Raw genomic sequence first — 24,237 nt, forward strand, 5'->3', positions numbered from 1 at the left:
TGCCTCACAAGGTCCTACTCGGTGATTAGCACTGTCACTCAAAATTACTCGTGTCTGTGCTGGCCCGAGCACGAATCCGAGTCGTGGCGTGATTTTCTTTTACCCGCTGTACCCCTGGCCTGTCTGAGTGCTGAACGGGGCGAGCTTGATTTGAATGGACTAAGTAATAATCAGGAAGGTTTAAAAAGACTCAGAGCGAGGCTGGTGACTATAGTATATCCATAGATAGCAGTGCGTACCTAGGTACTAAAAGTAACCTGCCGTGACCGCGTGAACCCTGACTGACAGTGAATGAGATATTCATCGCTTTGATCAAATTCAAGTCTATCGAAGACGAAGCATTCTTGCTAGTACCTAAATGCGTCTACAAAAAGCCCGGGGAAAAAAGAAAACAACAAAGGTATCGATCAGATCAAGAATGAAAGCTAGACCAACAACGCCAGATGCAATGGAATGGACAAATGGGGCTTAGTTCTAGCCCATAAAGCCCCAGGTATAGATTGAAAAAAAAATGTACCCGACTCGCTCTCGTCCCAAAAACAATGAAAACGCCGGCTTGCTGATCTGTGAGATGCAAATAGAGAAAAAAGAAAGGAAAAAAAAAGCAAAATATAGAGCTATGGAAACGGGAAGTCGATGGTCGCGAAATTCGATGGTCGTTTAGTCGTTACGTGCGTGTTTCGCTGTGGTGTGCTGTAGTGCAAGTAATGCAGTTGCAGGTATATGGTGCGAAATATCATCAGGTCGAATAAGGCAGGCAAGGTGGGTTGGGCTGGGCTGGGATAGCGCAGCGCTAATCAAGTGCGCTTCGAATGGGAATCTTCCGACTCGGGTTCCGGGTTGACAACAGCCAATGGCGAATCCTCTTCATTCTCGCTCTTCGGACTCATCTTTAAGGAAGAAAAGTTAGTCCTGTTTACCACTCGCGCGTTCTTGATTCCTCTCACGCACGCACTCGTCTTCACGGGACCGATCTCTCACCTTATCCAGCTTATAATTCTCCATAACAAGACTGAGCGGGATAAGCGGTAAAGTAGCAATGATAGCAAGAGTGAGCAGCCGGTTCATAGTCTCCTGATAACTGCGATTGATCGCGATGCGCGTCGGCGAGCCGACGGGATACTCCAACGCCTTGGCGAGACTGCCGAAAATCTCCGCGGCGGCGGATTGGCTTTCGGCGGGTAGGTATTGTAGGAGCTTCGCCGGGATAGAGTGCGTCCAGACTGCGCCGGAGATGGCCGCGCCCACGGCACCGCCTAGTTCCATCGATGTGAGGAACATGGCTGTTGCGGCGGCGACTTCTTGGTGGCTTGCTGAGGCTTGGACGCCGAGTTGGACAGGGACGTTTAGAAGGCCCCCGCCGCAGCCGACAAGAATTTGTGTGAAGAGGACTTGGGCGTGTGAGGCGTTTGCGGTTCGGTAGGTTAGCATCAGGATGAGGCCTGTCATGTAGATTACGCAGCCGATTGTTACGAAGATTCGGTAGCGGCGAGTGTATTTAATCAGGAGGGAGACGCTGAAAGCGGCGATTGTTGAGGTGAAGGCGAATGTTTGCGTGACGCGGCCGGCTGTTGCGACGTCGTAGTTTTGGACAACTTGGAGGTAGGAGTAAAGGTATGGCTGGACGGAGAAGTAAAATGCCACTGTTGATGTTGGTTAGTAAAGGAGATTTATAGAAGGGTGGTTGATGGTAGTGAACATACTGAAGTACCAGAATGCGAGAAAGCAGCCCGCAAGAGCAGTTTTCTGTCTAAGAAGATGCAGAGAAAGTAGAGGTTTGGGCGCGAGCTTCTTGGAAGATTCGTAAAATGGCATGATGACCAGACACACGAGTCCGATTACCATCATCGCAATGATGCTGGGATTCATCCAGCCATTTTTGGCACTGGCTGCCAAAGTCAAAGGCACCAGGATCAGAGTGACCGCAGCGGAGAGCAGACTCAGACCACCGACATCCAGGTCATACCAAGTGCGTCTCACGATAGCAAAAACGCTGCGTCTCCGCTTCTTGCGAGAAGATTTGATCAGGTTCAGTCTGCGGGCCTTGCGCTGGTTCAATAGCAATGAAAGTGCGAGAGGTAAGAAGGCAGCAGGAAGGATGATAGCCCACATGCCATACCCCCATCGCCATGATGTCGTGCGAAGGACAGTTTCTGCAATGGTTGGACCAAGCCAAACGGTGACCAGGAATGGAAATTCGGGAAGAAGAGCCAGAAAAGCACGGTTTAGCAAGTCACTGCTATCGGCGATGAAGACCTGTTGCAAGATCTGCAGACCCGTTGAGCCGGCGGAATAGAAGATTTGGGCGGAGGCGTAGGTCTCGACATTGGTGGAGGAGGCCATTTGCACATAACCCAAGATATAGATCAGAATGCTCACGCAGAAGGCTTCGAAGCGACCGAAGACATCGGCGATCTTTGCCATGGGTGGTTTAATAACGGCTGCAAGTCATATAAAGTTTAGCGGGGAACATGACATGAAGTATCATTTACATTATTTTTGCTGTTTGGCCGATAAGGCCATTGTAGCACTGCATGAAGTGTAAGCTTACCGTTGACTACATTCTGCACCACGAGGACGGTGGAAATCAACGAATGCTGGCTAAATGCGCTCGTCGCATAAGGCACCAAGGACATGACAGTCTGACTCTCGAGAGAAGTGCAAAAGGCCATCAAGAATATACTTTACGCCATGATTAGCGGGGAAAAGTGGAGGGGGGATGATTATCAAAGGCAGGATGCTGCAAGCCACACGAACCTGACGTAGGCAATAATCAACGACCGAGTAGTCCAAGTCATATTGATCGCTTCGATTTTGCGCACTCCTTCTTGCGCCTCGTCTAGCGACGATATCTCACTATCCTCTCCGTCGGTTTGGTAGAGATACTCATCTTGCAATAGACGATCTCGTTCCTGATCTTGCTCCTGAGATCTATGAGTGTCACGGTCACGATCATGCTCCTGTTCAATAGCACCGTAGGACGGGCCGGAGCGAGGATCAAGGAGTGGCATGTTTTGAGTTAGAGGAAGAGGCACCAGTTGCTCTAGTGTAGTATCTTATGTGATCACGAGAAGAAGGGCGAGGTCAAGGCGTCCATCCAGCCGAGGAGGGGTGCAAGAATGAAGAAGACGAAGTGAGTGGGCGATCGTGAAGAATCAGGGAGATCATCGAAAAGAGTTCATGCAACATCTGACTGAGAAGGGTGTCTCAACTAATAAGAGGGGAGGGGGGCAGAAGCGAGGAATTTCAGCTTTGAGTCAACACCGCTTGGGCACCGGCAGGATGCCTGGTGGTCCCCGTCGGGGGCGAGCTGAGCCAGTCAGGTCAGCGCGTACAAGGAAAAGCAAACACGAGTAAGAGCTATGGGCAAATCAGGGCGATGCTCCGCGGGAAAAATCAAATCAAATCAAATCAAATCAAAATTAGGGAATCAAAAGAAAGAAAAAAAGCAAACAAAAGCGGATGGGGCTGCGGCGCTGTTAGGAATAGACTGGCAAGCGCGGTAGACGAGAAAAAGCATGAAGAAAGTGTATGAGGCTATGCTCGAAATAGCAGGTTCTCCAGCAGCCTCCAGTGGTCTTTAGTGGTCTTTAGTAGTCTCCACGAGGTGGGACACTGCCCTTCATAGGTTCAAACGAAGATGAAAATGGGGAATGATGGATAGATCCGCCTGAAGGGAAGTATGTGGCTGTAAGGGGAAATGGGATCGGAATCGAATCAGGTTACGGAGCCCCCAGTGGGCGAGGATAGGTTGTAGGATCGTCGGTCGCACTTATGCAAGAGGATGGGGAATCCCTAGGGAGTGATAGCGCGCGGTCCGAACTCGCATTCCCAGGGAAAGTAGAGTCAGAGAGTGCCAAAGTGTAAGAGAGAGAGAGAGAGAGAGAGAAAGAGAGAAATGCAGTGGAAAATTGGAGTGGGCAAGAAGTGAAGCGAAGCAGCGCCGAACGAGACTAAAGAGAATGAAAAGCTGAAAAAGAGTGGGGAGACGTCAGGCACGGGGTGGTGGGGGGGGAGGAATGACTCGGAGACTCGGAAGTTGGCTGGCGGAGTCAAGTGGAGTGGTGTGATTATTCAAGGAGAAAGTCCGGAGTTGTAGTAGTAGTTACTATATATACTGTGTAGAGTGAAATATGGACCAGTTCCATCAGATATGATTGATCGATAAGATGTTAACCAGGGCCTTGGTTCGTCGGTTCCAAACAAACCTGGGTGGGTCGGAGTAAGCAGGAGTGGTAGAGGGAGAGGGTAGTATTATATCATGTTATATCATATTATGATATAACACATCAATAATATCAGCATATTGACTAGTATTATATTCAAATATACTAGTACTATAGTAGTGCTATAGTTAGTATACTGAGTATCATAATCTTTACTATATTTACTATAACTCACGTGGCAATTCTCCGCCCTCACACACCGTCGTATCACTACCCCTACAATAAGGTCCCAGGTTGCACTCCCGATCATCTGCCCGACCCTGTCCTACTTCTTATTTTGTACGGACTAGATATCCCACTTATACATCGACAGATCCACTTGATCTTCACCCCCGGAGTACATATCCTGCCCTGCGCGTCAACTGCCCTGTGACCATGGCCCGTGCCATCTCCGTGGCGCCCAGGGCGTGATTGACGCCAGTCTTGCGTGCAGCCTGACCCCGGGACGATCATGCACTCCATCTCTTGGCCGAACTAGAACAAAGTACCTAGAATCAAGTAGACTTTAGATAAACCTGGAGAAGGAGGAGGATGAGAAGAGGCTGGAGAATGGAGTAGTTGTAGCACCCTAGGGTACCACTAGTAGATCTACATTCAAGTTTACTTCTTGTGTATGGTATACTGACCAATTAACACTCATAACAGCAGATTAAACTACTCATAACCATACTTTTACCCTGTACCCAACAAGATGACCCCTCTACTCAACAATCAAATGACCAAAATTAACCTCCAACTCACCCCCAACATCCCCTGGTCTTGCCGCATAAACCCCAACCCAACACTCCTTCACCCCTTCTTCCTCAAAGACCCATGTCACCTCCCGAATTGGCGCTTTCGACACCCCCTCAATCAAATAAACCCACAAACTTCCATCCTCCTCCTTGACCATCTCCAGCGTCGCCGCACCCCCACCCGACGGGACAGGAAGCAAGCTCCAATCCGCAAATCGGTCCTTCGCCACTGCACTGAGATGCGGTTTGCCGTGCGTTAACTCGATACCCGCCTTCACCCACTTCTTGTCCCCGTCCGCGGTGTGCAGGACGATGATGAGACCCCCCCTGGTCGTATTTGTGTTGCCAGGGTGCGGTGAAGGCGACGCGGGCTCGTTTGAAAGTCGAGAGCGGGACTGAGCGGTAGAGGATTGGTGCGCTGAAGGAGGAGGTACTTGGAGGTTTGGACCAGATGTCTGTTGAGGAGGGGGCCTTTATGCTGAATTCGGCCGGGGGTGTACCATTTCCTGGGACTTGGGCGGCTGTGTTGGCGAAGTGGAAGTTGGACATGGTGGTGGTGCGGGTGGAGGAAATGGTTATTGTATATGATGTATGCTGTATATACTATATGGAGATTTGTTTAGTATTTGAGGAGAAGGAAGGAAAGGCAGGGTAAGTTGAGGCGAGGGGACGAGATGAGATGAGATTGGGAAGAAGTAGAGATAGTCTGCTACGTCACTAACCCCCCGCAGATTGGCCACTGCAGCCCAGGAAACAAAACCCCCGGCAATTCCGCGAGTCTTTTTCTAGTTGCATCGGATATGCTTGATGTTGGGCTTATTTTCGTCTTGGCGTGATCTGAGGAAATAATTATAGATCCAGTGTATAGTATAGTATTGTAAATCAAAATATTCAATGATTTCATATATACTGCTGTTACTGTTACTGTGTCTATACTCAGCTCATCAGGTGACGATGACATAATGGCTGTCAGCACTACAATCGATAGGGGCTAAGCCCATTTGGACGGGACAACTTGATGTTGATGATCATCATCATGTTTCTTCCCTGACCTGCCTCAGAAATCTAGGCATGGGCTGAAGAAAAGAACCCCCCTCTCATGCCAGTCATGTCTTCTCGTCTCCTACACCCAGATGAGTACGAGCTTGCCTCACGCTCCTCTCTCGACTCCGAGGGAACCTTCAATCTCGACGACGATGACTTCGAATCACAAGTCCCTCCCTCCTCTCGATTCGGAAACCGTCGAACTCCCTGGCTCTCGCGCCTCTTCTCCTCCCTCCCTGGCTACACTCGCGTGAAGACCAACCACAGACCGATCTTCGCGCGCCAATCGCGCCGGACCTATCTTCGCCGCTGCACTCCCCGCCGCCGCTTCTGCTACATCCACGTCGTGTTCCTAATAATCTCCGCCCTCGTGGTGTTAACCTCCATTTTCCGCCCTTCATATACCCACCCACCAACACACTACACAAATCTACAAAAATCCACGCAAAAAAGCACAGCGCCCGGTCGGGGAAACCCTCATGAGCAAAAAGTATTCATCGCAGCGAGTCTATACGACCGGGACGGCGAGCTCGCGCGCGGACAATGGGGTGCGCAATTAATACAATTGATTGAATTTCTTGGCGCGGGAAATGTATACGTGAGCATTTATGAAAATGACAGCGGCGAGGAGGGACGCGCTGCACTGCGCGAACTGGAACAACGCATCTTGTCCGATAAATCAATCGTGTTTGAAGACCATCTAGACTTGAAGACGATACCAACCGTCACGATCCCCGGCGGTGAAACCCGCGTCAAGCGAATTGAATACTTAGCGCAGGTCCGCAACAAAGCACTCAAGCCCTTAACCGAGAATCCGGACATTCGATACGATAAAATCCTCTATCTAAACGACATCCTCTTCGACCCCGTCGATGCGCTCCAGTTACTCTTCTCGACGAACGTCGATGACCACGGTTTCGCGCAGTACCGCGCTGCTTGTGCGGTGGACTTTGATAATCCGTTCAAATTCTACGATACATACGCCACCCGTGATCTGCAGGGGTATAGCATGGGATTGCCTTTCTTCCCATGGTTCTCGACTGCAGGCAATGGCGACAGTCGCAATGACGTCTTGCAAGGTAAAGACGCTGTTCGCGTACGAAGTTGTTGGGGCGGAATGGTCGCCTTTGACGCCAAGTTCTTCCAGCCCTCACCCTCCTCTCCGGAGGTGACTCCTGTGCGCTTCCGCTCCGGGCCTGATCTCTTCTGGGAGGCTTCGGAGTGTTGCCTTATTCATGCGGATATTCAAGACCCCCAGACCGACGTGGAATCAATCACTGATACAGGGGTCTATATGAACCCATATGTGCGTGTTGCATATGATGCTCGCACTCTCCGTTGGCTGGGGGTGACGCGCCGGTTTGAACGGCTATATTCGCACATTCACAATATTGGTAATCACCTTGTGGGCTTGCCGTGGTATAATCCGCGTCGGGATGAAGGGGTTGGTCAGAGTGTGCAAGAGACGGTTTGGGTCTCCGATGCTAGTGTTGAAGGTGGAGGATCCTTCCAGGTGGTGGATCGTACTGCTGGGAATGATGGGTATTGTGGGAGGAGAGGCTTGCAGGTGATTGTTGAGGAGCGTAAACCTGGACAAAAGGGTTACGAGAGTATTCCTGTGCCATCGTGATGACGATGGCCATGGTGGGTGTCATCTCAGCTTATCTTATACCATGTTTCTAATGTTTGCTTTGGCGTTTGTTTAGGGCTCACATTCTCACATATAGAGGCATTACGAATTGCATCAATGTACATTTCATGTATTTCAATTGAACTATAATGGTTACTGTGTACAGTGTACCATATACATTATACATTATCTACACTGTCTACACTGTCTACACTATACCCTGTGTATAGAGTATAGAGTATAGGGTGCACCCAGTCAGGTTGAACGTGCTTGTCTTTAGGAAAGTGCAAATTAGTCGCACCTTCCTCTTGAATGGACCCCAGGCAACACAAACACCATACAAACACTCACACTGCACTCACACTGCACTCACGCTGCAATTGTCAGGCTTGCCCATTCACTGCCAAACCCCCTTCTCTTCTCTTCTTTTCTCTCCCTTCCCGTTCCCTCTCTCCCATCCCTTCTCTCTGCTTTTCAGATCACTCGATCTTCATTCTAAAACCTAGTGTCCTCTTCCATTCGACCTTTGTTTTAAAACACTCCGCCATGGGTGCTCTCATCATCGGTCCGACCACTCCTTTTGGTATACCTCATACGGAGAAGCAAATCGAACTTGTGCATGTTCGGAAGGTCTTGTACAGTGTTCTAACCGAGTGGTCGAAGCAACGTGGCCGCCCTCTGGACGCAAGTATTCATGCTCCAGTCCATCTGCGCCGCCTTGAGCAGGCTCGGTTTGAGCGAGTGAGTCGGGCTTCCGCCTCTGAGGTCGCTCTTAGGATCTATCGCACAGAGTTTGTCAAGTCTATCCAAGAGGAGGGCCTGTGTCAGCTTATCGCTTCCATTGTTCGTATCTTTCCTCATCCTCTCCTCTCCTCTCTCCTCGTCTCACTTACACCTTCGCTTGACCAGGATTTCTCCGACGAGAATTCCTCCGAGGCAGCTTTGGTTGACGGCATCAAGTTCTCCAGCAACACCGGTACCAACCCTGCTGCCGCTGATTTCACTCCCCCGGCCAACCCCAAGGCTAGCACTACCACCCCTGCTAGTGTCCCCACTATGCGTACTGTTCGCTCCCCTCAGGAGTTTTTGGACTCCTTCAAGGCCGTTCATACCCGTGGCTTCAATCTGGGTGGTCAGCGAGTTGCCCCTCGACGTCTTGCCTTCAAGAATGTTCCTGAATGGGCTACATACTCGGACATGTTGTGCCTTGTTCACGGTGGTGCCGTGGATCGCATCTTCCGCGGCGAAGAACATGAGTTCATCGTTCAGTTCTGCGATGAGGAAAGCTGCACCCAGTATCTTGGGGCCTATCCGTCTGGCATCAAGCTTGAAGACGACCACATCATCGAGGTGGTCCGGGCTTCTGGTTCGGACAAGATCACTCCAACGTTCACCAGCCTGATGGAGAGTGAGGCTTCGCGTGTGGTCCGTGTGGCAAATGTTCCCCTCGACAAACCTCTTCAGGATCTGCACGATTTGACTGGCGGCATGGCTGTTGACCATATCTTGTACAATGCTCGCGCCGGTTGTGTATGTAACCTCTTTCCCGGGCTCAACTTCTTTTCAATTGTCGCGCAAGAAGTGAGAATAGTGAACTAACGTCTTTCTAGCCTGGCTCTGCCTACTTTTTCTTCTGCAGCGTTTCCCACGGTAACAAATTCTTCACTAAAATCGACGAGGAACAACCCTGGGACGACTGTGCTCCTGGATTCATGACCGATCCGTACGTATTATCTCAGATCACACTATACAACCCAGTGCAATCCTATGCTGACTTCAAAACGCAGATGCAAGGTCGCCAGTTCCTTCCACAGCAACTCGATCCCTTACCAGATGTCGACTGCCCAGGCCGCCTGATCGACTCGATGTGGACCACTCTTGATCCTAGTCAACGATTTTCTATTCTGCACCACGAGGAATATCGTTCAGTCAACTGGGATCGACAGATTCATGTGGCAGACCTACACGAAATTATGGGTGGATGAAGGATGGGACAACGAATCCCAAGATGTGGCGTGATGGTGCTCTGATCCTCAGAATGTCTCTGGTTTTGAGTTTCGACGATTCGTTTTCTTTTACTGTTCTTTTCCTCTTCCTTTTTTCTCCTCCTTTTTCTCTCTCGGAGTAATATCAGAAGTAGCACCATCTCAACAATGAATTATCCAACCGGACCTATCTTTTATCAATTATTGCAGTCGTGCGATCTACACTAGTGTAGTATTAAGGATGGGCGGAAGCAACCCACTCTTCTTGTAGAGTAGACATTAGGCACTAAATAACTAGTTGGCCACCGGCTCTGGCAGTCCCTTGGTTGCTGACCAATAAGCTAGGCAGGACAAATACTACTAGTACCTAGTAGCATACAAACCATTGTTCTTGTAAGGTAGTATCAGCTTAAAAGACGCAACTCAATAAATAACTTGAATTTCATTTCAACTTGAAAAATACTAGCATTTGCAAGTGAAAATAAGCGGCACACCGCCACAGCCCAAAAGATGTAGTGCTGATGCGATGCTATGCGATGGCTGATGACCTTCGGCAGCGAACCTTCTTTAGATAGCAAGTCATTCATAGCCATTGATTGGTTTGGAGATGCATTTTTTACTTACTTTTTAGATGGTGGGTAGGGGGGGGGTCCAACTAGCCGGGTCTAGTCTGAGTGGACCCATTCGAACCTAATAGTAGGGGTCTTTTCTTGCGATTGGAGGCTTTAGAGTACGGAGGAGCCACTAGCACTCATAATCGGGTTCTCACTGGCTGGTGGGTTTTTGGTTTTTTTACCTAGGTACTTGGACGTTTTTTTCTCTCATCTCGTGCTTACGGGTCGGATTGTTGAGTAGGAGCGGGTCTGTGGATTTCCTGGTTCGGGAATTCCGTGCTTATGGCCGATATTTTGGCGATTTGGTTTGCGGGTTGGATTCGCTGTTTTTCAGTTGAGTCGATTCGGTAGAAGTGGTATGAATATACTGGTAGACTAGTACGGGACTCGGAGGTACTATTAGTACTAGTAGGCTGAGTACTATATTCAAGTTGACCGTTTGCACATTTAAAGCTAAAGCCATTTTTATAGATGCAGGGCCAAAGTAACTTAGTATTGGAATGAAGGTATGGAGTACTTACGCACGTACTAATAAACTTGAAGAACAGTCACTACTACTAGTACTAGTAATTGACATACACTAGTAAACGGCGAAGACCGGTGAAGACAATTCTTCACGGCTCTTTCGTGCCATTTTCCTATATTCGGACGGGGTTTACGAGACTGTCATTGGTTGACTATACGAGCTTGTCAGGGTGCCAGGTGGGTGCGGGTGACATGGGCCATGTGGAAGCGAAGGTAAGATTCTGCAGAAGTGGCTGGGTGGATATGGAGATGAGGCATCGGCTGGAACTTTGGAACCTTGAGTAAGCTTTGCCGAAATTGATGGGATGCCTTATCCGTGAATAGTTGAAGATGGTCAAAGATTACAAGTATTATTGACGTGACGTGGTTAGTGGTTGAAGCTCTTCAGGCGTCGGGTTTTAGGCGGACTGTCGACATTTAAAATAGCTTCAGGATACTACCAACATGTACGATCCCAATGATATTGTAGATGGACTATGCTTAAGTGGGCATCGGGCTTAATGCCCAGGTGTTAATATCATAGAAGTAGTACGTTTATTTTTACCCAGATAGATGCGGCCAAAGTAGTTAATCGTCCGAGTCCTTTAATGGACGACATAAGTCAGTTGCCCATTATCCCAAACGGTACACTGTACATGATTCTCGAAGAACTTCTCGATGGCGATCTCGGGTCCTTAGAAGCTAAGATCGTGGATTCGTAATCTGCTCCACTACCTGTCTCACCCTCCACTGGCTTTACAATTCAATCTGACGCCCAGCAAACGCTAGGTAGTATGCAGGTATAACCCCGTTAGGAAAGTATAGGTAATGGAAATGGAAATGATCCCGTCGGGAATCCATTTTCTATGTAGTAAATAAGAAGTAATATGTGGCTTACCTGAAAATTGATCGAAGGGTATTGTTTTGTGTGTGTTTTTCGGCACTTGAGCGTATCTAGCTAAGTATGCAAGATCTTTTGTATTCCGTACAGCCCTAGTTGCCCCTCGGCATCACATTTTAGTCATCCACTCCTGCAACCTTACTCGAATAGAATGGGCGCAGCGCAAACCCTATTACGGTAGTAATTTCGTAGAGCTCGGATAGTATGACAGAACGTGAAGAATGGCTTCTAGCCGGATTAGTCTCGCAGTGCGAGCTAGTGCGAATACGGTTTTGTCAGCCTTGACCTCGTCGAACTATCGTATTGATCATACTCCGTACTCTGTACTGTACGTATGTAACTAAATAAGTACCAGGGTACTCCGTGCATATGCTTATGCTGAGTGTATTGTACATAAGCCCAGATACAATGGGTACCTCATAAGTTCCCTCGAATTTAGCCTCCAAGCTGTATACTCTGTACTCCGTAGACACACAGGAAGATCAAGCGAATTTGAAGCGTTCCAAGACAATTGATTGCGTTATCCCCGGCACCTCCTTTTGCACCGCCCTTTGCATAGTATTTAGCAAGGTCAAGCATCGAAACGATGGCATAGACAAATTGATTGTTTCCTATCTTCAGTGCCACGCCGACATTTCCCTCTCCCCCCACAATCCTCGAATCCTTCACAGCTAAAATAAGAAACGGCCCGAAATCCCGAAAATCATTGACGTCCACCCTGCGATGATCTCTGGCCCCCTTTCTAACTAGCAGATTAAGCGTGGGGTTCGCAACTCATCGGTGTATGTACTTCGTGCCTTAGTAGTTCGCGATCAGGCTCGCTCGTTATTACTGAACGAGTCAAGAGTCCGCTCTAGAATCCAACTCTAGCACGAAGGGCCAAGGAAGGTCCAAATGCCAATTCCATTCCTTCTCATCTCTTGGCAAGATGAGATATGGAATGATGATTGGACTGCGGCCGCTTAGTGGGGACCTCTTAAGGAATGACACACCAAATTGCTGCGTAATTACTTTTTGTTCCCTCTGGGGGGCCGAACTCAAGACGCTTCTAAGAATGGGAGCGGGATTTGGTCCGGTGCACTATTTTTCAGAAGTGATTTGTGTCTGCACAGCCTGCGCGAGTCAGGCAAGTTCAATATAGATAGAAGGAAGGGGGTTTTGCTTGGCCTTGGAATTTTCTCCTTTCTTAGACGTGGAGGCTGGTTTGGGGTTTGACAGCTTTGTTGAATGACTGGCGATCTTTCTGTTAATTGTAGTTTGTTGGCCTGTCTGTCTTCATCGCACTTACCGACTCTTCGTACGCCATATATGACCTCAGTGTTACGCCACTTGAGCCTTAACAGCCCTTTGCAATGCGTATTTAATACAAACTCCAGCTTGACAAGGCTGCCCATTGGGAGGGCTGTGCTGGCCTGGCTCGAGAACAGGAGGGGTCAGGCTGGGCAAATGCAGAGGATGCGTGATGCAATCGTTTAACGGACGGGACGGACGAAAAAAGGACGAAATAGATTGTAGTAAGCTATGAGAAAATTGGAAAATTGAAAAGATAATAATCTCTTGTATTTGCCATGAGTGTTCATGTAAATGTAGATGTAGATGTAGTAGTATGTGTAAATGTAGATGTGTGCCAAAGTGTGTGAGGAAGACATATGGTCGAAAGGAAGGAATCCAAAATGCCTGCTGCAACGAGAGAAGAAAAATCAAAAAGCCGCCCATGATATGATCATCATGTCATGAGTATAAAAACCGATAGAAAAAGAAAAGCGCCCATGAGGTATCTTGAACATTAGACAAAGCCTCCCTGCCCAAAATACAAAACTCCGAAAATCGATAAAACAAACCAACCACCCATTTGACCAGGAAAGAACAGGTCAAATCGAAACAAGCAAGTAAAAAGAAAATCACGCCTCGGCTGCCATCGCTGCCGCTGCCGCACGTTGTCGTCGCAGGGCTGTCTCTCGATCCTCTCTCATCCAAGGATACCAAACATTTGCCCACTCGATCACTCCAAACCGCGGTGCCCCAGCCTCAGGGCCCAACGCAGCACCTTCACGCAGGAACTCGCCATCGCGCATGCGGCGCTGCTCCCGAAGAGTCGGACACTTCTTCTCCTTGATAAAGCGGTAGAATTTGCACTGGATACCCTGGAAACCACGGCGCTGGCGTGAAGGGAACTGGTGATTAAAGCTCTCGCGAACTTCCTTCCACTCCTGACACAGATCGACTCGGTGGTACCAGATAAAGTACATCTCTTCTTCCTCGTACTTGGGTCGTGGAGGACGCCGACGGTCCGCGGGCCCATTCGTCGACGAACTACTCGAGACAGAGTCGTACCGCTCACGGGGATGGAAAGGGTCCGGCGAAGACGGAGCAGATCCTGTGCGGCCGGATAGAGAGAGCGAAGTCGAGCCTGATTGCGAGCCACCGAAAGATGAGATTCCTGATGGCTTGTAGGGGAAGAACATGTGCTGCTGTTGTGCGTTCACGGCGCCTCCGCTCACGCTGCTGTGCGTTGTGGCTGTCGATGCGGCTCCTGGGCTTGTATCGTGATAGCCCTGATACCGGTTGTACCAGTATTGATTTGGACTGGGAGGATAGCCCGGTGAGGGCTGCGCGTAGCTGGTACCATGCGACGAGGGTGGGACAGTCGCATGATGGGTGTATGGTGAGGAGTGAGCGCTGTATTCTCCTGAGCCTGACCCGGAGTCGGGGTTGAGAAGGTTGTCGATTCTCATTGCCATTATGGTTTCGTAGTATTGTTGGTTTCCCTTTTGTGTTGTGTCTCCTTTGCCTATACTGGCACTGCCAGTGAGTTGATTGGGGTTGTGTTTCTTTGTTGTCGCAGATTTATAGATCTTGTGGGGATTTAATTTTTACACCTTCACTCCAACCTCGTGCTCAGGTAGGAGAGAATAGCAGGTGTAGCAGCAACGGCAACAACAGGAATAGTAACAGCGACAGTAAGCTTAGAGCTGACTTGATGTAATGTCAGGAGTGAGTAAGTGGGTGGGTGAATAGGTCGGTGAGTGGGTGAGAGTGGAGGTGAAGTATAGATCAACGTAAAAAAAAAGCCTCCGCGGGGGGGGGGGGAAATTCAAGGTTTATAGATCAAAAGGAATCTAGACAGCAGATCACCAGGAAGAAACACTCGGGCTTAAGTGTAAGAGAGAATCCATCCATCAGAAATAGTCCCAGGCTAACAGCGCTGTTGGGTGCAGGGAACCGAAGATCCGGGTCGGGTTGGTTGTTCGCTCCTTTGGCCCCCCCTTGTACAAGGTGTACCGCGGATACAGCACAAGGCTCCTTGGACCTAACAGGGGTGGGCAACAGAAAATTGGAGAGAGTGGGCAGGGCAGTGGGAACTCTCGAGCACAGCGGTTCCACCCCCAGAGAGACTAGAGAGCAGAGGACTGACGATGGAGACCGGTGAACGGGACAAGGAGGTTCCGCATGCGATGGTATTTTATTTTATTTTATTATTTTATTATCTTTATTTCCATTTTAAATATTATTTACTTTTATCCGCGAATCACTGTTATTGTTTATTGCTTTAATATTTAACTTCTTGTCGAATTCCTTGCCACTGTTGGAATTGACATCTCAAATTGTGAAGAAGCTGGTGGCGATCTGACTCGAGTCTCCAGGTGTGAATCGGGTAATTCTGGCGTTGGATCGGCTTTAGGCCTGACAATAATTAAAATTATAATTTAAAATAAATATTAGGTGATTTTACTTTTTTTCCCAATTTTTTATTTGATTTTTGGCTTTACGAGTTTCTTTGTCTCAAGACGCGGCAATGAGTGGAACAGCTGCGCAGCGCGCAATGACACAATCTTTCAAGCGGATCGTCGGTCATTTATTTCTGGTCGATTTCACGTCTGATACACAGATGGGGCACGCGGGGGAAAAACCGTAACAAAAAATAATACAATACCTCTCCCCATTTGCAGTAAGTGCGACATGACAAATTGTGGAGACTCGATGAGAAGCTCGAGCTGTCAGTAATACGGCTCGCAAAGTCAAAATACAAAACGGAATATTGCTTTGATGTGATAATTTTCTTTTCTATGGGGAAGATCCGTTGAGAACTATTACCCTTTAGTCACCAACAGCGGCATCGTCTGCAAGCGCACGCGTATTCTGTGCACTAAGCCCGCCAACTGCCAAGCCTGTTGGGCAAAGTTTGCGAGCCAATCCTACGTCGAGCGAGAGATTATCATGCAGAATCAGGGAGGGCCGGCGCTCGCGTGCATTTTCTGTTTTAGATGAGGTCGAGTCGTGCAATATAATGGACCATTCCCTTCATGGAACATGGGGCCCCTTCATGTGAGCGGACAAGAAAAGAAAAAAAGTGGGTAGACTCCCTGGCCCGGAGCGTTCAAGACCGGATGAGATTCAAACTAATACTAAGAAGAAGAAAATACTATGGTGTGCCGACAAATAGCACAGGGGAGGGAGGTTAGAAGGAGCAAGTCTCAGAAAACCAACACAAACGCGCGGCGTCTATTGGAAGAACGGCCGTCACCTGGTTGTGATGCCCGCCGTGGCCCCGGGTCGAGTAGGCGAATGAGAGCGAGGAGCTAATGCGGACTCAAATTGGCGCTGAGAAGGGGAGGGGGGTTGAGGGAGCCAACGCATCTGCAGACTTGTTGGTTAAGTCGTTACATCTCGTTTCTGGCTATCCCAATTCATTCAAGAGTGCCTTGACTGCCTTGAGTCTGTCGGGAACTCCGAGAATGATGGAATTCGCATGCTCCAGAACCAAAGTGGATTGCTTCAAGCCTCCCAAATGAAACGAACCATGGTTCCCAGGGTCTTTTGCAAGGCTATCCGTAGTCACTTTACTTAGTACGCGGGGATGATGCGCTTTGGGAAACTAAGGGAAAAATAAACCAGACTGTCCAATGTCCAGTGTCCACTGGTCTTGTCCGGTCTCTTTCCATCATGGTGTTGGTGCATGCGTGTCCGTTCAGACCTCTCCACCCCGAAGAAGCGCTGCGATGCATGCTCCACCCGGATCAACCGAGCAAGGTCTCCTTCGAGTAGGAGCCTTGTGATGTCAAACTATGATCAGCCTTGCCGATCGACTGCAGTGGCCACAACGGCTACAAGATTTTCTTCACGGCAGGAAATTCTTGATATACTTTGGCAGGTATGTATCGTGTATAGTAATGGAATAATATACCTGATGTATTCGTGCGGCAATGAGCCCACTGGCAGGTTTACTGCTAGGAGTAACTGCGGAGTCCCTAGTACAACTTGAACCTGAGAGTTGTCAAAATATACAGAAGTACGGAGTATAACCGAACCAACCTCAAGTTGAACCTGGCCCCTTTTTCTAAACGAGTGGTGTCTCATAACCGCGAAATTCCAACGCGGCATCCACACTAGAATGGGTGGCAACGCAACCCTCCTAAGGAAGTACTTTTCTATACGGAATGGTTTTATTATTCTTTTTTTTTCCCCTTTTCTTTGTCTGCACAGGCTAGAACTGCCCCGGTTCCGTGCAGATCAGATCAACATGGCCGGGGGCTAAACCGGATATTCCACTTCCTGCCCCCCCCCCCCCTTCTCCCTCTCCCCCCTCTCAAACCACCTCCCAAAGAGGGTCCTACAGGAACAATTCCAATTTCCCCATGCCAATCATCATCTTCGACTCGGCGTTAGTCGCGTAGCCGCAGCCACCACCAATCACGTGAGGCAGGGAATTCGGAGGCTCCATTCTGCACGGCCCCCATTTTCGCCCATTGTCATCCACTTCGGCTCCATTTCTCGGGTGAATCTTGGAGAATCTCCATGGAGAAGTCGAATATTATGGCAATCACCCGGTCCACGGTTGTTGTTGGTGGTCTAGTTCAACACTAACTAGGAAGAGACGATTGTAACCTGGCAATTTCATGGAACGCCTCATCTCGCAATCTCTTCCCAGCCACTCCGGCGAGGAACCCCGGTCGTATTGTCACTTTCACCGGTTGTCGCGAGTCATGTCGTGCATGTTACTTCCCGATCCTTGTATGCTTAACGACCAACCATCGTCTAGAACCCTCATTTGACTAGGATCCAACGTGGCTGCGAACCAGCCAAAATGGAGCAAAATCCCCATTCTTGGCTTTTCTGTCCCAATCACAGTCCAGCATTTCCATGCGATTTCGTGATGGCATGAAGCCGCAGGGGGAAAAGAGAGAAAAAAGAAGATGTATCGATTCATGTCGATCGATTCCTTGCCTTTCTTTCATTTTCGAGCTAGTTGATTCTCTTTGTTCTTGATTGTCCGATCCGCGTCTCACATTCCTCTATAACGACCTATCGACTCTGAAATTAAATCTCAATCGATTCTTGGCTCACGATCGTCCCATGCAGGGTTGTGATTTGGAATCGTGTTCATCTGCATATGCCTAGACTAGGTATGGGGCGAAAACGGTAGAACTCAAATTTTTTCGCCAATGTCTCCTCGACGCTATGGCCGACGCCAAATTTGCCTGAGCCCCCGCCAGCGATAGCCGCCGTCTGCAAGTTCGGTATCGACCGCTTCTGTTTGGTAATTACCGTTCTCGCAATATTAGTAGTCGTTTTTTCCTACACGCCAACTAGTTACTAGCTACTAGTTACTAGCTACTAGCTACTAGTAGTATCCCGTACTCCGTATTCCGTACAGCACTGGACGATGTACGGAGGAGGCATGTCTCAGTTGAGCATATCTCGTATCTAGAAGATACAAACTACAAGGTTACTAGGCAAGGTGCCTTTGTTAGCCACGGCTCGGTAAAATCACCAGTAATGATTCCAGCCCGAATTAGAAGCGGGAGGGTAGACTGCACGCAACTGAAAGAGAGCTTGAAGGGGGAAAAATAGATTGCCTGCGCCGAAAAAAGTGACTAGCTGCAGTTCAGTGAGTCGTCATCTCAATCCACACCGCATGCGTTGGACCCCTGCAAGACTTGTTGTGCAGTCACTGCGCTCTGCACGGCGTGCGCATCAATGGGGCCGGCGCAGTCAATTCGAAGCTACGGCTCCATAAATCCGTCTCCAGTCTAAAGAAGCGAGACACGCCCTACGCCGCAGAAGAGGGGCCAGAGCCGAACCGCGCGAGTAGCCCCTCTTTTCTACTCCTTGTCATTCTCCACAAGGAGGGGTTACACATGCTGTTACTATCGCGATCATCATGGTCGAGACCGGGGTGTGTAGCGGCACGGCTGGAGGTTTCAAATAGGAGATTTGGAGGGGTCTTGCGGAGATTCATGGTTCATTTCCCGTCTGCCTTCTCTTTGTTCATTGATCTCGATGAATTCTGCATTGGAAAATGCCTCGCAAACCCTAATTCGCCCCGAACTACGCCGAACTGTCAGATCGGATCAGATCAGGATCAGGGGAATGCGTGGCCGTTGAAGGGTAAGCGCTTGTCATAGCCTATTGGCCTTGGTAAGATTAACTATCACTGGAGACTGATCTGCCGCGAGTCTGAGCTTTGGCCAGAACGTAATTACCTAGAAGATTCGATTCAGGGTTAGTGTTAGCCTTTAGTGTCATTTGTTTCTTTTTTTCTTTTCAGGTACGGAGTACAGTACATACAGTGTAATGCTACTGTATTGATGAGATTCCGATTCGCTGAACATCAAAGTTGCCTTTTCCTATTCGGACCAGCTGTGAGAACAGCTGAGAAATCCTGCACATAAAACAAAAAAAAAAAAAGCCCGAGCCAACGAGTGCGCAGAGTCGTTGCCATCCTTGTTGCGTTCCATTATGGAGTCACGGTATGGGGTTCCATACCTACATACAAGGAATGTAATGCAGTATCAAAAAATACGAACATACGGCATTGTATACAGCACATTCACCAAGGAATATCTGTCCCAATCTAAACATATCGCAGCTATTGAAAACCCGAATACATACTCGGACATACTGCAAATGAAGTAATGGCCGCTCGCAATACTAACCGAATCTGAACTCAGTCTCGTAGCTCTGGCCTTTCTCGGTGAGGTTAAACACCGGCCGAATGACGGCTCCGACAGCTATGCAGATTTTCAGCCGCATAGGAGTTGTGCAGAAGCGTTCTTGTAAAGCTGTACTACTAATCCGTTACCTGTACGCTAAAAGGCGCGCGAGCCCCACTCCACCCAGTGGGTCCATTTTTCGCACTTCCTGCCCTAATCCGGAGTAGTCGGTCGCCGCCCGAAGCCATGTGGTTCCTCTGCAGTCTCAATTAAGAAATAACTGCGATCACTGACGATGCAACTGTGAACTACTTGGGGCATATGTGCAGAATCATTAAACACGTATGGGCTAAAGAAGGTATCATTATGTCTTGGTTCCTCAAAGTAGAAATGATAGTACAGTGCGAGAATACGGCAAGCGTACTACATTTTGGCATCTTTCCACCCCATTACGGAGTGCTACATACTGCTCTACAAAGGAAGATATTGTTCATCATGAATAATCTTAAATGCGGAGAATAGCTTGGTAGATAGGACTTAGAGCGTCTTTGGCTACTAGTACCTCAACCTCGACAGACATAGCTCTTTGTTCAGCTTTGACTAGGACATGACGAAATGGCATTCCATCCATGCACGGGATCATGCTGACTTGCATAGCTTCTGGAAGGATCTTCGGCAGACAAAGCGCGAGAAGAGGAGAAACAATCTTCATGGGTCTACGGAAATAAACGACGCAACGAATGATCATTCACAGCGCCCGAAATAAAATATGGCTGGCGTACGGAGTACATAGTGATTTAGTGTCTGAACCCTTCCGAGTCCACATCTCGCGCCCTCGAGCTGATATCAGAAGAAATCCTGCCAATCACAATCCATGGTAAGCGGAAGTTTTTCCCCTGTCAACGTATGTAAGTATGTAAGGAGTACAGAGTTTACAATACTTCAACCGTCACTGAAAAGGGTGATATCATTACCGGTAGTGTATGGCCGGTAATTTTCGGGCAATGACCCCCCAAATCTTCTGTACTTCAAAAATTCCTCTTACGGCGAAGAGTGCGGAGCCCGTAAGATCTGACCTCCCACTCACTTATGGCCTAATTTCCCAGTTTCAACTCGTGCCATTGGATGCCGATGTGGCCGATCTTCTTCACGGGTGGCGGAGTCCAGCTTGGACCAGCCCGTATTCCATTCTCCCTTTTTCTCCCTTACGGCCGAAAACATGACCCTACTTACAGTTACTTCACAGCTATGCAGCTGGAGGGTAGAGGAGGGTGGGATGATGGAAGCGAAAATATCTTGGCGGCAATTTCCCAACCCTAAGTGAATTTGCCACGAATCGTGTTGAAAACCGAGAGAAAAACAAAAGGAAACAAAAAGACAATAAGTAAGGAGAATGTTAAAAATAAAGAGGCAAAATTTCGCACTCGTTTACTCTTTCTAGAAAAAAAATAATTTAAATTTAAATTTACTAGCATGATAATGTACTTTGCTCGGTGCTACGTACACCGTATTTATTCGGCAATATAGACCTCCACGGGCTCGACGCCTTACGAGGTACGGAGTACATACTTTAGTTTATTCAAATATAATTTAGTTTAGCGAGAAAAAAGGGGGGCGTTCTGAGTAGAAAGTAGAAAGTGGATATTCAACGCCACTGTCTATCTGCTGATGGCGTGTGTCTAGCGCGCAAGTTAACTTCCGCAGAACCTCGGCGAATAGCTCCAGAAGGCCCGGTTAAAACAAAAGTCTATATTAATTATAATTAATAAATCAAATAATAATAAAATAAAACAGAAAGTCGTGAGCATCATAGAGTCTAGGATTGCCTTCCCCGTCAGCTGCCCGGGCCATTGAAGGCAACTCAGACAAGGCTATTTTGGCAGGATTCTGCTTGTCTCACGCTATCTTTGGAGGAGTAAGAGGGGTAATTGTTGGACACGTGGTTTTTACAATGGATGGTCTGATTGTGGAAAGGAGCTTGGGCCATCTACGATACCGTTATGGAGCATTCTACGAAGCTCCGCCGAGTCGGCGGTAATGTTGATGTTGATTTTCGTGCAAGGATCGTCGGTTCTTTGCGCGGCTGGGGCTGGCTAGGTAGCTGGGGTTGGATCTAAGGGTCTTAGGCAGAAATGGCGATATTTGTCATCGAAAGAAAAAGGGATAAGGGGAAATGTAACTGCATGCTTTGTTCTCCGTACTAATGTCACTAGAATTGCCTTTGTTTTCGTTTGTTTGTTTGTTTGTTTTTCTTTCGCCTGCTCCAATATTTTATTTCTTTTCTTATTATTTGATCAGCTTGCACCTGAGGTAAATCCCTTTCGTCCGTTGAATCTGAAACTATTTGCTTTTTGTGTCAGATGAACCATGATCTGCTTATTCGTCGCCCCACTAACTGCCGGAGATTACACCCTGGTGGATTAGCCAAACTAATGAATACATAGCATTGGGCGTATGTGCAGCTTATGGCTCACAACTTCGGACTCCCGGCCGACTCTTACTATGTAAAGTGAAAAAAGAGCATACGACACTCCGTGCATTCTCCGGACTCCGAAAGAAAGAGTAAGAGCTAGAAGCCAACAAAATGTCGACACTCGGACCTCCTGCTCGCCGGTTTTTTTTTTGGCAGTGGAAATTATCTGCAATCTCCTGATCTGAGAATAGAAACGGTGGGATCTTACGTACAAAGAGGCGTCTTGCAGGATCTCCGTGTTGCAATTGTTTGTTAGCCCGCTCTTTCCCGCTCCATCTACGGAGGACGGGGTACCGAGTATCTAATTATTGCGTACTCCGTACTCCATATTCCGTACTTTGTCACGGATGATCAAATTTGAGAACTTGGGCAGGGGGTCGGAGAGATTGATTGTTTAGGCAGAGTATGTAATCGGTTTTAGGATTTTGGTCAGGGATTTTTGATTGATTGTCAAAGGCGGGGAATTTGTGAAACAACGATCCGAGGTTCTGCAGGTCAGCCTAGATATTTACAAGGGTTTTTACGGACATCGGTGGCCTGAGGTCTGACTACAGGCTTCAGACCTGGGGATGCATGCAAGTCCAATTTGCACAAGGAACCGAAAGGGGTCAAGGTAAAAAAAGGACGATGGAATTTTGTACGTACACTGAAAAAGCAAAACAAGAAAAAGAAAAAGAAACGGGGGGGGGGAGAGTGCAGCGGACTTGACTCTTGTGACGCTGCAATGCATGGTTCCTGACTCGCGAATGATATCGCTTGCTTTGTGTTGGTTTTTGTTATTTTTGACCTTCCTTACCTTTGATCCATTGTTGCTTTTTTCTTTCACTTTTGAACGCCGACCGAGTGGAAATGTCAAATGTCACATTCCTCGCAACGAGGTTGCAACGTGAGACATGAATCTTAATTACTCAAGTGCACAATCCTCCTTGCGAAAGGATTCGCCTGGCACGACTCATGATCATGATCATAATCATGAGCGACCGAGGTCACCCACTATGACGAGAAACGTTGGGACATCCGATGCAGTGTCGGATGTTGGATATTAGTCTTGATGTCAAGGCCAATCAGCAAAGCTACATGCACTGACGACAGAACCTAGGACAGGGCTAATGCCTCAACTATCACACCGCGAGCCAGTCACCCGGGACGGTAGCGAGCAGTAGTGTCGGGCTAGCACGGCGAGATGGGAGCACACGTTATCTTGTCAAGTCAAGAGAAAGACAAGAGATAGCATGCAAAATATTCGGAGGTCGGAGATCGGAGGGTCTGTGGACAGTGGCAGGCAAGGAGGGTGGATGTCGTATCTGGCGATATTGAGGTCACATTGTGTCGGGATTTCGGACCTCATACTCGTTAGGAGTTGACAGGTGCTCTCGGCACACGGCTATTCCTAGAGTAGTAGGAGACGATGGATTGATTCTTCACGGAGGGTACAGCCCATCTCCGCGGTGGACGAGGTCTCCACCGCAATACGAGTCAAGGTTTTGCCTTTGATGACCAGACCATTTCAACAGCCTCTGGTTCGCCCCCAATGCCCTCATTCTTTGCGATCCACTGGTACTCACTCATTAGACTCGGTGATCTCCGTGCACGGAAGATACAGGACCACTACGGAGTCATGGAGAGTGGACGACTCCGTACGGAGTACAAAGGTATGGACCATGATAGAGAAATGACGCCCTGGGTCTGAGACGATCGGTCTCCCCCTTGTTGATCTTCGTGGGGCGCGGCCGCCTGACGACATCTTCGCTATTAGATGAGAATGTATGATTGGTTGATGATAATACGAGGCTGCGTCGGCTATGCATTTCCCTGCTGAAATTGATTAGCGGTATCGTAATTACGAATAGTCTCCTCCACAAATGTGTACGGATAATACCTCCATCAGTATGTATCCTATATAGAATACAGAGTACCTAGGTACGAAGGGGGGGAGGATATCTATTCCAACAGACGCTGGCATTGGTAATTCATTGCGAGCCTGACAGCCTCAATCTGACTTCAATAAGACGCAATATTCCAAGCTTAGTATCATTCCGCGAGTCGGCCATCCCATGTCCCGCCTTGTATTCACACCGTTCATTCTCTGCAGGCACGAGACGCCTGTACAAGACATTTCAATCCACATACCCACTTGAGAAAGTCAACTTACAAAGTCTAACAAAAGCCGAAGCCGCTATGTATCTAAGTGG

General features: G+C 48.4%; 5 protein-coding genes across 5 annotated transcripts; 2 read left to right on the plus strand and 3 right to left on the minus strand.

Annotated features, from left to right (window-relative positions):
- Positions 1-797: 797 nt before the first annotated feature.
- On the minus strand, positions 798-3,011 carry mirC (siderochrome-iron transporter MirC; the record flags this gene model as incomplete). Its single annotated transcript, XM_057109410.1, has 5 exons — positions 798-890; positions 982-1,643; positions 1,704-2,441; positions 2,552-2,682; positions 2,758-3,011. The coding sequence occupies 5 exons, from the start codon at positions 3,009-3,011 to the stop codon at positions 798-800; spliced, it is 1,878 nt and encodes a 625-aa protein (XP_056954511.1).
- Positions 3,012-4,926: 1,915 nt separating this feature from the next.
- Positions 4,927-5,509, minus strand: N7533_012761 (uncharacterized protein; the record flags this gene model as incomplete). Its single annotated transcript, XM_057109411.1, is given in 2 exon segments — positions 4,927-5,378; positions 5,395-5,509. 2 exon segments carry the CDS (start codon positions 5,507-5,509, stop codon positions 4,927-4,929), a joined length of 567 nt encoding a protein of 188 aa, XP_056954512.1.
- A 559-nt stretch (positions 5,510-6,068) lies between these two features.
- Positions 6,069-7,634, plus strand: N7533_012762 (glycosyltransferase family 69 protein; the record flags this gene model as incomplete). The annotated part of the gene is made up of 1 exon (XM_057109412.1): positions 6,069-7,634. The coding sequence occupies one exon, from the start codon at positions 6,069-6,071 to the stop codon at positions 7,632-7,634; it is 1,566 nt and encodes a 521-aa protein (XP_056954513.1).
- Positions 7,635-8,180: 546 nt separating this feature from the next.
- On the plus strand, positions 8,181-9,619 carry N7533_012763 (uncharacterized protein; the record flags this gene model as incomplete). Its single annotated transcript, XM_057109413.1, has 2 exons — positions 8,181-9,164; positions 9,245-9,619. The coding sequence occupies 2 exons, from the start codon at positions 8,181-8,183 to the stop codon at positions 9,617-9,619; spliced, it is 1,359 nt and encodes a 452-aa protein (XP_056954514.1).
- A 3,920-nt stretch (positions 9,620-13,539) lies between these two features.
- Positions 13,540-14,379, minus strand: N7533_012764 (uncharacterized protein; the record flags this gene model as incomplete). Its single annotated transcript, XM_057109414.1, has 1 exon — positions 13,540-14,379. The coding sequence occupies one exon, from the start codon at positions 14,377-14,379 to the stop codon at positions 13,540-13,542; it is 840 nt and encodes a 279-aa protein (XP_056954515.1).
- Between the last annotated feature and the right edge of the window lie 9,858 nt (positions 14,380-24,237).

The sequence above is a fragment of the Penicillium manginii genome (assembly GCF_028828005.1).
Source record: "Penicillium manginii strain IBT 31320 chromosome Unknown utg000009l:1.0-3297300.0:1.0-3298630.0, whole genome shotgun sequence".
NCBI lineage: Eukaryota > Fungi > Ascomycota > Eurotiomycetes > Eurotiales > Aspergillaceae > Penicillium > Penicillium manginii.